The sequence below is a fragment of the Echeneis naucrates genome, chromosome 15 (genome assembly GCF_900963305.1).
Source record: "Echeneis naucrates chromosome 15, fEcheNa1.1, whole genome shotgun sequence".
NCBI classification, from domain to species: domain Eukaryota; kingdom Metazoa; phylum Chordata; class Actinopteri; order Carangiformes; family Echeneidae; genus Echeneis; species Echeneis naucrates.
The window spans coordinates 11,577,904-11,590,221 of record NC_042525.1 but is presented as its reverse complement, the minus strand read 5'-3'; the positions used below and the strand labels follow the sequence as shown (position 1 = coordinate 11,590,221).

The window sequence follows — 12,318 nt, the reverse complement described above, 5'->3', positions numbered from 1 at the left end:
ATTTGGATCCACCACCAGAGCACACAGATGGATTTACTATCTCGGCTGTATCCAATACTGCTGGCTCAGCAGAATGCAGTACCTTACTCACAAGCTGGGCCACAAGGAGGGAAGTAGACAGATTGAATTTTGCAGTCAATATGTACGCAAGCAAGCCATCTGCAGTGCAGAAAAGTTGTCCAGCACTTTGCTACAATCTTTAAAAATGACTGTACAGGTGGTTGTGCAAGTCTTAGACCATTAACCATTCAGACCATTAGTGCTGAACATTTTGAGAGAGCCGCTGGGTTTTCAGGTTAATTTCCCGCCATCCATTCCATCTCATTGGTTTTTCTTGATTCCAATATGGCTAAGAAAATCACTGACTTAAAATCAGACAATATAGGTAATCCAGCACTTCTGCTTTATTTATTGTTGAAGTTACATTACTGTGATGTAATGCGGAGAGACCACAGCTCCTTCTTGTTTATTTTATCTGTCTGATTTGCCAGCAACACACCACCTTGACCTTGCTTTGAAGATGCAAAATGAGCCAACATGAAGGAGGAGAAATAGTTAGACATCAGGAAAAAAGTTAATTTTTAACATATACATTTAATTAATGACTGTAAAACTAATAAAGTTTACCAAACTGATGAACTCTCGAGTCTGTGATAAGTATAAAAACCAAAACAAAACAAAACAACAATCAATCATCATCATTGGTGCAGACAAACCTGATCCACTCTGTATGATGACTGCTGGCGTGGCAGACTGAGAAAAGGTGGCACTCGAGGTGGTGAGAGGGACGTGTGGGTAGGCAGGAGCCTGTGGTTGGCTGGGAGAGGAGGCAGGGTGGGCTGGCCCACACTCAGAGACACTGGCATGGGCTGGCTGATGTGGAGAGGCTGGTAGAGGGGGAGTCTGCGCAGGCTGTGAGAGTGGAAGTCGTGTTGAGGCAAAAGAGGCTCAGCACTCAGGAGAGATGGCTGTAAAGAAGAAAGAGGAAGTTAATCCATCAGTTATGTGTTAGGGCAGGGATGTGGGTATTTCTTTTCGAGCAGGTGTTGTCACAGAGGGGAAGGCGTTATTGATGCCTGTGTTCTCTTCAAGGGTTTGAGAAAAATAACACCATCTTTGATCTTATTATTTAAAACTATAAACCTCCTTTCTTCCACTCTCACTCTAACATAATTATGTGCCCCCCCCCCAAAAAAAAGCCTTGATCAGCACATAAATTAAAAATTAATGGTCGACCATTTTTTGTCAATAATAGTTTATTTAGGGCAGATTACTTTATAAAATAAAAACATTAAATATTTGTAAAAACAATGTGAAGTTGGAGGCCTGGTCTTGTGATAACTGAAAATCTTATTCCTGAGACACTGTGGAGTAATGCAGGCATAAAAAGTAAAATTCCAGTTTAGCCATAAAGCCCTCTTTGGTGTGAGACAGCTGATGTCAGAGTCATAAAACTGGAAAATAACATTATTATTAACATGATGTGCTGAAACTGTAAAAGCCAGAGTCTGACCACATGGCCTGGCCAGCTGTTGCACCTCCTATCCAAAACAAACCAGTAACACCTACAATTGCCAGAAAGAATTTGGCTGCTGGACAATACATACACATACACACGCACTGGACATTGATGTATTAAGAGAGAGCTGATTGGCATGTGCACACCAGTGAGTGACTGAAGTGGCTGTTCTATCGACAGTGCATTACTAAAAACAAGGAAATCTCAAAAATCATGTTTGTTATAACTTTTATTCACAACTGCTAGAGATATAAGCTAGTGCAAACACACGGTAGATCATATATACACACGTATATATGCATGTGACTTTTGCGTGTCATACAAATGCAGTTCTCAAGTTTCTCATTTTTCTGTGAGCTTATCATTCCCAATAAAAGATCAAAAACTATTTTCTTCCTCTGGTTGAATCAATCAACTCTGTTCCCTGCTGAAAAAAAATCCTTTCATCATAAATATTAAAGAGATTAAAAAAAGACAGCATCCGGAGTCTCATTTAAAAAAGCAATCTCTCAATTAAAGTTTCTCTTCCCCCTGTCAACAAGAGCGCCGTAATTAATATTTCTACACGGGAGATACCATGATGCTGAATCAATCATTCAGCTTACTGTCATCATACTTTGTCAAACAAGCCTGGAAGAATGACAACTCTAACTGAAGTATCATTAGGAAAAAATCTAATCAAATGGCCTGTGGCAGCCAAAAACCGACACACTGACATGTACAGATACAGTTAATATATGAAATGTAACGACATTCACCTATATGGATTACACACCTTATAAATGCTGGCTCCAGAGGGTTTGGGTGGAGGTTTACGCTGAGGTGTGGGCCTGTACATGGACTGAGCTCTAATGGGGCTGCTCGGCCTGTTGGCCTGCACAGATCTGTAAGCAAAATAAAATTACTTAAACCACATAAATCTTGAGATGTGGTCTGACACAAACCAACACTGTATGGGTACCAGTTACTACAAATGGCAGATGTATATATCTAGGTTTTTCTCATTGCTTTTCTCATGAGTTGGACATATTTCTGTCCACTCATCAGGAACATTTGAATCAAAATGTTTTGACCACTGGTTGGTGGTCTCCGTTTCCCCAGCATCTCTGCCACATTACATAGTTTTCTCTCCTGGAAATTATACACCTATAAAATAAAGTGTTAGCAGCTTTGTGTTGTGTTGATGCTTTCATTTACATAAATACAACTTTGCACAACAAGCTTGTGCAGACAAGGTGCAGTAAAGCCAGAAATGCATAAAATGCATAAAATATAATGTGATGAAAAAGCTAACTAATAATGGAGACTCTGCATTATATTGCCATCGTGTGTGTGTGTGTGTGTGTTTGTTTTTATATATATATATATACACACACACACACACACACACACACAATTGAAAAGTTTGGACACATTTTCCTATTTATATGCATGGGAAATATGTCCAAGGTTTTGACTGTATAATATGATGGCATGAAATGAGTGTAAAGCATTACCGCAAATTGTTTCAAATTTATGAATTACAGCTTTAAAATGTAAATGAACAATTATCCTTTAAAACAAGACAGCAGAAAGAACTTTACTTGTGATGTAATATCACTGAAGGTTTATTTTTATTTTTTTGCTACACTCGAAGAAGCCTCACAATATGTTAAGCTCACTAGTTGTCCTTTGTTTCATGGAATGATGCGTCACCTGAGTTTCTCCAAAGTGCTCTTCCTATTCGTGAACAGGAGTCGCAGCAGAGTCTTCCTCTTCAGAAAGATGATCATGGTGGTGACGAGGAGGCTGACCAAGGTAACCAGGATTGTCACAGTAATGACAACGCTGTCGGCTGATGCCATATATGACAACACGCACATTAATACACACACACGCACATCTACAGCACAGACAGGACATGACGCAAGGGCCGTTACAGCTAGGCGACGGTCAACAGCACAGATTTAGTCAGGTTGCTCTGCTCATTTCGAGTCCTACCTTTCAGGACTAACATCTATTTTCTTACACAGACAGAGTGTAACGTATGGGCTCAGTGTAATTGCTGGGAAGAAGAGGAGTTGTGATGTTCAAGGAAAAAAAAAAAAAGCTATCCTGACCACATAATAAAGAGTACAATGTACAAAGTGCATCAGTGCAGTTTGGTGTGAAGAAATGGTGTGGTCTTTCTGATTAGATGAGAGAGAGAGCAGAAATTAAATCTTCCTGATTACCTGCAAGTCTCATTGGCCCACTGTCAATGCTGCCACCAAAGCCGCTTTTCTCACAGAATGGAGGGGCCCAGTGTGCTTCACAGTGGCAATTCTTCTTGTTGTTACACACCTTCAAACAAGTATGTTTTATGGTTCATGACATAATCTTGTTTTGCATTAAATAGTATGAAAAGGCATTTGTATTCCAAATATCTAAAGTCTACACATAGCAATTCTCTGTCTTCCACAAAGTCTCTGGCCCCAAAAGTGAAATTGGTGATTTTTTTTAAGTCAAAACAAACTACTTGTTTCGTTTGTCTAAGTGAATTTCAAAATAAAATATCAGCAGCTGAATGTCTGCGTGTGCGTACAAGGACCCGTCTGTGTTATAATAGATAAAACATGTGTATGGTAGAGTCCATCCTGTAAAAGCTTCTAATGTGGTCCAGCTGTCAGTTAAAGGGAGCACAGCATCTGTAGGGGATTTACATTTAGCGCAGACGTACAGTCATGTGCCTTTGCTGCCTTCAAGCCATGGACCCATCTTGACTAGGGTAGGAGGCATGAAAGGCTCAGAGGGAGGTATGATTTGGGGGTGTTTTCCAAGCATGAAGGGAAATTGCACTAGAACGCAAACTGGACAAACACTGGTGAAAACACAATCTGTTAATCTAATCAGTGGGAAAGGGAGCCATTATCCCCCCAGTAGAATCTGAATACATTACACAAAATGTGAAATGTGACATGTCACCTATTTCTTTACAGCAAAACAATACATAATTTAACACAACTTCCACTTTTCGTGCCAATACCTAGATATATCAGAAAAGTTACAACTGTAAACACCTCTTGAATAGGCAACAGACCAATGTTTCTGAACAGAGCCAACACATGCCTTCAAATAGAGAAAGCCAGGTAGTTTGCAGGCAAAAAATGTTCTTTTAACTTCCCAAGTACATTTAATTAATCGTTCTTTTCTAGTCAGGCCTCACACTGTGCAAGGTGTTTCAGAAAATGGCAGACAAATTGATTTGGCAGATAATTCAGTTGGAGAGTGAATGTAGCTCAGGTTCATTCTCCCGATGGCAAACCAGCCTCTTACAACTAAATTTCTCCTGCATAGTGATTTTTATTATTCAAGCCAATTAACTAGCAGATACAACTTTTCTAGACAGTTATAATTATTTTTTTTATTTATGGGGTCTACACAATTTTAGTTGCTGAGCTTGGCATTCTCATTGTATATAATCTCTAGACCATGAATAGCTATAATTGCCATTGAAGATCAGAGGTTACTATACACTAATGTAGCCCCAAGTGAGTGTTGGATTCACAGAACCAAACAACAAACTAAATTAAACATAAAAGCAGCACTTGTTGAATTATTAATAACATAGAAAGGTGAACATTCCTTGGCAGGATGTATTGTGTTTATATAGCAATGGTGCTATGACTTGTCTTGCACACTTGCCCTGTTACACTGTATCTCCTCTGCCAGTATTGCCAAAAGATGATGGATAAAAAAGTAAGTATACATTAAATGATAACGTTAACAGGATTGATTTAACCTCAGCTGGGCAGTGAAGAGTGATTGCACATCATAGGAACAGCTGCCAGAAATCGTAGGCTGCACTGTAAATATGCTGGAGTTCTGCTATTGTGTTCAATTATGGGGCAGGGGGGAAAAAAAAAAAAAAAAAAATCTTAATTTTTTTTTTCCTCAGACAGTCAAAAAGTAATTTAATAGATAAATAGACAATTCTAACAGGCTTCACAAGCTTTAGTGTATTTGTTAACACTGAAACTGAGCTAATAGGTACTTTGTACTCACCCCACGTCCATTGCATTTCCCAGAACATTCATGTACACCGAAGACACTGACATTTTGGCACTGCCGATTCAGGCACACCTATGAAAATAAAAAGAAGATCTGATTAATATAAAATGAAAAGCCAAAAAACCCCTGAAGTGATGATTGGTGGATCCAGATTTCTGCGGCAGGGAACAGAGCAAAGTGTCACACATGTAGCTGCACCTAACATACCACACCTTAATTCAGTTTAGGAGGTCAAGACACAAAGCGAAGAATGTATGGTGTGTCCCATAAATCAAAGACCAACATCAGACTTGAAAAAGCCAGCTGTTGCTTTTATGTAGAAAATAGAGCCTGCTTTAGGGAGAGCAATTTTAGCTCTCATCTTCCTCAAACTGCTACTATTGTGTTGGCTGCCAACTTAATGCCCTGATTGGCATGGAAAATAGAAATCCTATCTGAGAAGAACAAAAGCCTGTGACAAAAAACCCACCTTCAGGCCAACAACATTTCCAGATAATGTGAGGCCCTAACTCATAATGTGAGAGACTGTAGCAGGAAGGCAAGCTCATGTGGCAGAGAGCCATTTTGCACACAAAGCTCAAAGGCCTTTTAATCATGGACAGCAAGTATCATGATGTGACTGATGAGAGCTCATAGACACTTATAGGACAGTGGCTCACCAGTTTAGGGTCTTAACATTTTTGTTAGGACCCAAAGCTGCCCTTTTACAAGTTTAAGTCATAGCTGCAGAGTAAAGATATGACAAACTGCAGAGGACACACAACTGTTATCTGTCAAGGACTATGTAAAATGCTATAAATCACTGCGAATGGTGGAAAAGAAACAATTGGTGCATAAGCGAAGTCTTGTTGTTACAGCTATATCTTTTGCATTACAGACATCCTGTGTAGGAAAGCAGCCAAAGGTATACTGGTATGAGAGTGTTGCTTGAAAAAGTGTTTTCTCAATTTTCTCTTTTAAGTTGCAGATGTGGCTAGGGAAACTGAACATATGCACTTCAATGTCAATACGCTCACAACCAGTTTGCTATTAAAGTAGGACTGAGTACAAGCTCTCTTTGGGTGATGTTATACCCCAAAGAGACCATTGAGGAGGGAAGTGCTCCAGCTGAAAACTAGAGGCCTTCTGCTTGGCAGAAAAACTGGCCTGATGTGAGTGGTGTGGTAAGAGAGCTTTTCCAGCTGGCACAAGGGAAGAAAAAAGTTGAGAAACACACCTAATAAAATAACTGGTCGCCATAGGGGTCTTTCCAGCCATAAGCTTGACGTGCCATGCACATCTGGATCACTGGTTTCACTCGGGAGTTAATTTCATTACTGCTCTTGTTTGGGAAGGACTACTTTCCTGTGTATGCCTTGGCTCTGTACTGCAGTGCAGTTTGCACACCGCCAAAAGGAGCAGTATCCTAGGCTAATACAGTTGGTAGACTTTTAGTGTCTCTTGAGAAGAAACCACATCTGCAGGGAAATAAATAAAAACCCAGCAGCTACTTTAAAATCTATAAGATGAACATAACAGGAGTGACCTCAAGATGCCAGAGGATTATACTGTTTTGGTGTATATATTAATTTAATATTTAATATTGTTTTGATTATGTTAGGCAACAATATTGTGCCCTGAATAATAGCTACTCCACTCAAATACATTTTCATATAACCATAAATATCCCTTACCATGCCATCTCCACACTTTGTACCAGCCAGAACTAATCCAGGGTCAGGCATGTCATCACCCAGGTAAACGTGTGTTCCTCGACACAGAATACGCCCTCCTTCTTGGAGCGGGATGTTGGTTTCAATGGAAACAGCATTTGTTCCGATAACCGGTCGGTTGGCTCCTCCTTGGCACTGAATTTTACCACATTTTGCATCCCTGAATACAACACAAAGACGGAAACATTGTGATAAAAAAGATTACCGAAAAAGCTGGAATATAAAGCCCTGTCAATGACAAAGATAAGTTACTGCAGAGAAAGATGAAAGACCACTGAAGACAGCTGTCGCGCTTCGGCCCTCTGGTCATTAAAGCAATTACATCAATTAACAAAGAGCTTGATTACAGAATTCACCCAAAGGGGGATCTTTACAACAATTAGTTCACAAGAATAGCTTGAAATGATCCATGAATACTTTCTTAGACCGTAATTAGCTACCATCATACTCAAATTACTTTTTTTCAAACATGCAAAATTTAGTTTGAAGACCCCATATCAGATTCTACAATGGAAAGATGACTGATAATAACACCACTTAAGCCAATCAGTTGCTTTTTCCACAGACATTTTGCTACACCTGTACGGGATCAGCGCAGCTTGTCTTACCTTGCATCACATTTAGCAAAGGAGCCTTTGGAGTCCTTCCCACAGTTCCCGTAAGGATCCCCTGCTGAATTTACTCGTTCAAAGCAGATCCCAGGGGCAGGCTTGGCTCCTGCACACAAACATAATCAATGAAAATCCAAAATCTAATCATCAATATGAAATGGTGTAAAAACTAAAACTGAAGTTTGTATACAATTCCAGGCAAACGTTTGGACACACATTCCTATGCTATTTAATGGGAAAGTATGTCCAAACTTTTGACTGGTACTGCACATGGCTGTTCATTTACCTGGTCCCCACAAGGTGATGCATTGTTGCTCATGATTTTGGCATATGCCATTGTAGCAGTAGCCGTCAACGCTGTGACAGGCATGCCCATCATGCAGATATACATTGGCTGGGCAGTGAGGGTTGGCTCCAGTGCAGAACTCTGGCAGGTCACAGGAGTTACTGGACTCACGACACAGGGTGCCAGCTGGCTTAAGCTGTAAACACATATCGTACAGCACAGCAAGCAGTAATCACTGTGTGGATAAATAAAGCTATAAACGTCTAATCTTACATGAAAAAAAAATCTCGAAAATGTAAATTAACATCATCTACAGTATTTTTATATTGTGTTCTTTCTTTCCTTTTTACATGACAAGGAAAACAATGTGAAGGCTATCATTTGAGCTGCAACTGGTAAAAAAAAAGCACAGTAAGTACAGTATTTGCTGATGGGTCATGCCAACAAGGTCTAGGTTGCTTCTTTTGTATAGCACAGGAAAAGTGGGTTTAATTTAAAATAAGGTCTGAGCAGAAACATTTCTATAAACACAATGAGCTGATTCATCGTATTTAACCACATTCACGAAGAATTTGAAATGGGAGAAAAGACTAGAGACTAGCTGGAACCAATCACCATGCATCCTAGTTGAGAACTTTCTTTCAACTGAAATCAGTCTATTGAGATAAGATAAACAAAACCGGAATGAAATGACTAGAGCTATTTAATTAATACACAGAGGCACATTATTATACCTAGCAGACAGAAATAGAGGGATCAGAATGTTTCAGGCTTTGCACTAGAGCTTAGAAATGGGAAAACATCCATCTCTACTTACTTAAACTTAGAAAATACAACTTTAAAATACAGTTTCCAAAGATATTTCAGCTATTGCAAGGTATAAGTACAGTTAGACTCGGAAGAGGAGATCCAAAATGGAAAGAGAGTTTCATGTGATAAATGCAGGCCTGAGTAATACGTCTTACCCTGCAGTCTTCACAACACTGTCCATGGGCGCACACAGCATCTCCTTTTAGGGTGCATGTGGTGGCATTGCAGCAAGGGTTCATACATTCCTGAGGAGGAGGGAGAGAAGACATAAATGTTAGCAACATGTGGACCTGATCAGCACTCTTAACAGTCCCAGTTTGCTATTGCCAGAACAAGATATTCCAGGTTGGGGGAGCACACTTCCTGTCCGGGGACTCCCCTCTTACTCATTTTGACCTGGTGACCTTTGGATGGAGACATTTCAACTAAAGTTCATGTGATTTCCAGATCCTAGCCACCTCTGAATTTGTGTAAAAAAGTGTGTTGACTTGTGGGGTCAAAAAGTGGGGAAGCAAAAGATAGGAATGAGGCTTAACAGTTGGAGGGATCTGAGTTAAGATCTTCAACTGAGAATTGATGTTGAGGGGTTTATCTGTGTTGAATAATAAGACTCAATGGAAAGGAGCAGTAGTCAGTACTGAAAGCCCTTGAGAGACAAAGATTGCAGCCACTTTGCTGCAATGGTAATGCTGACTGCTGGTTGAAAATTACTAGAGCAGAGGGGCTATGTAGGAGAAGCTGAAATGGGAGTAATATTGTAAGATATCAGTGAGGTTTTGAGATGTTTATGCTTGATTTTATACCAAAGCACATCAGCTCAGCTTTGTTCTCCAACAAGTTTCATGCATTGCACATCACATAATAACTCCAAGTATCATTTATATGCTTTCAACATGGCTGTTACACATGTGGGACTCTTAGGTTATGGCAACATGTGCTGAAGGGTGGGAAATGGAGGCCGCTGGATTGCTTGGTGTCTACTTCATTCTAATTTCAATTGATGCCAGTTTGGCCGTTTACCTATTTAACCTGACGTAAGTGTATTTTTTGGAGAGGAGAGAGAATATTGCTTTTATCTCTGAGACTAAGTGAGCTGCTAGATCAAATAAGCAGACCCCCTGTGGTGACATTATGGAGGTTATTAGGGTCAGGCTGGCAAAAATACTACCTAGAATAGCCTCTAAATTATGGAGTACATAGTTATAAAAGCACATCACTAAATAATAAAACAAACCAAGTCAGTCAGGTTTAAAGAGTTGCTTCACCATAATAACAAGACAAAAAAGGCAAAGTATTTTTCCAGAATTAACGCTCCAGTTAGCTGGGTGTAAGGACAGATTTTGAAAGCTTTTGAAAGCCTGAAAGGTAATGAACCTCTTACCTTTCTTCGTGTTCATATGAATAATGTTTGCAGGCTCATTTTAGTTGACATTGACCTGCTTTTTACTGTTTAAAATGCCAAACAACATCAGTGGTAGGGTCAGATCAGCAGTAGCTTTTTAATAGTTATGTGGTGATGACTAAAATGTCATCTAGTGTGCCGGTGCGATTAACACATCAAAGACCATTTGTGAGGAGTAAAGAAACATCAGTGGGTAACAACTACATGTTTTTGGACTTTCAACATTTCTTGAGAGAAATGTAATCGCATAATTGGAGGTATCAGTTTCTGAACAAGAAAAATAGACTCTGTTATACGTTAATTCCACTCAGTCTGTAGTGTTTTATCAGGAGGTCTGCTAGTCAATATGAGTAGCTTGTGAATAATAAAGTCACTATGCTACTATTGTTGTTTCAATCTATCCGTTACATATTTGACTAACATTTCAGATCTTGTGCTGATCTCATTTACAGGCTGTAGCTGTAGGTTATGAATGTTAATTAAGCTATAGTGTTTCCCATTGCTATGTTAACAGAAGCTAAATATTGATCTGAATCAATTTTAGTTGCATACCAATGCTGAAAATGAGTTATAGTACATAATGGTATTTGATAAGGCTTTCCAAAAGATTCAGATTCAACACACAAAGACAATTTTGACAGGTAAAATTAACAAGTACCTGACAGAGTGGGAACAATTGGTCAAATAACGCACAATATAGACAACAATCACCACTTAATATTCTCCAGGAATCCCCAGCAAATTTTCATTTGATTTTAAGACATACAGCTGCCTTGGCTGCGACTGAATGATACCTGCTCCCCACATGTGATTCTCACTTCACTTTGTGATGCAGCCTGCAGTGTGTGTGTGTGTGTGTGTGTGTGTGTGTGTGTGTGTGTCTGAGGGGGAGAAACACAGGGAAGTGTGTGTCTGGACGCATGCATCAAAGCGTGACCAGTTGTTTGGGTGACACAGCCAAAGAAAGCTTGTTTCAGCTTTACCCTTTTGTTTCCTTTGTCACAAAGCTGGACATTGTTTTGATTAATGTCATATTCTTTGACAAGTATATGACATCGACATAGCAGATTGTCAGGAGACCGTTCAGCACGTGTGGAAGACTGAGAGAAGGTGAGGTGTATAAAAGGGTTGTATGCTGAACTTGTTTTTAGCACACCAAGGCCTGGTCCTTCTGAACTGCGATTACAACACTGGTGTCAAGAGAAAGTAAAACTGTTTAATGTATTAAGGGGGGAGATTCTGAACTACCTGCTGATATTTTCCGTTGCTACTGATGATTACTACGATACATTTCACTGAAAGTGACCTAAAATTTATTTTCTGAACAGCTTTTGTTTCCTAGCTCAAACATTTTCTTTTTCATGCACTGCTTTATATTCACAAAAAACTGTGATAAAGAGCTTAACTACAAAAAATCTTTGCTCTTGTTTTTACCTCTGGCTCTCCACAGTCGCACTCCTCTCCTTCCTCCACATAGCCATTGCCACACTTCTGTCCCCCATAGAGCACCTTGACCTCAGGCATGTTGTACAAACACATGCCTACACCTTTCTCCAGACTGGCAGCCAGGTCCTTCTTGCTACATGTACTGAACACTGTAGGGAATGGATACCTATGGAATGAATGGAAGAACAAGGTTGACTGAAATGAAAGCACAAGGAGATATGTTTCCTGAGATGTGGGGGAAAAACGATCAGCTTTACGTGTGCTTTTACTGTTCAGGAACCAAAATTATAATCAACAATAGTGGCTTCAATCATCCTGCTGTGCCAGCTTTCGCTGGGACATCCCGTCAATCTGTTCATTCAAGAGGCCTTTTCACACAAATTTATTGGTCTACTGAGCTCTAGTTTAAGTGATTTTCAACCCCACTCAATACATAAACAGGCAACTGAATATCCAGAGAAACATTTTCTCTGGCAGCCACATTTTCAAGAGGTATATCCTGG

The 12,318-nt window shown here is 39.7% G+C and overlaps 1 protein-coding gene across 2 annotated transcripts in view; it reads right to left on the bottom strand.

Moving 5' to 3' along the window:
• adam12b (ADAM metallopeptidase domain 12b) overlaps positions 1 to 12,318 on the bottom strand; it is a 65,284-nt gene that overhangs the window by 4,476 nt on the left and 48,490 nt on the right. The window contains exons 12-21 of one of the 2 annotated variants that reach the window (XM_029520854.1): positions 11,804 to 11,981; positions 9,123 to 9,212; positions 8,158 to 8,353; positions 7,869 to 7,977; positions 7,222 to 7,420; positions 5,543 to 5,620; positions 3,733 to 3,841; positions 3,215 to 3,401; positions 2,295 to 2,403; positions 717 to 968 (exon numbers count right to left, since the gene is read on the bottom strand). In XM_029520854.1, coding sequence (XP_029376714.1) covers positions 717 to 968; positions 2,295 to 2,403; positions 3,215 to 3,401; positions 3,733 to 3,841; positions 5,543 to 5,620; positions 7,222 to 7,420; positions 7,869 to 7,977; positions 8,158 to 8,353; positions 9,123 to 9,212; positions 11,804 to 11,981 — 1,507 coding nt within the window. The remainder of the gene's footprint in view (positions 1 to 716; positions 969 to 2,294; positions 2,404 to 3,214; positions 3,402 to 3,732; positions 3,842 to 5,542; positions 5,621 to 7,221; positions 7,421 to 7,868; positions 7,978 to 8,157; positions 8,354 to 9,122; positions 9,213 to 11,803; positions 11,982 to 12,318) is intronic. The other variant, XM_029520855.1, reaches the window with a different exon arrangement.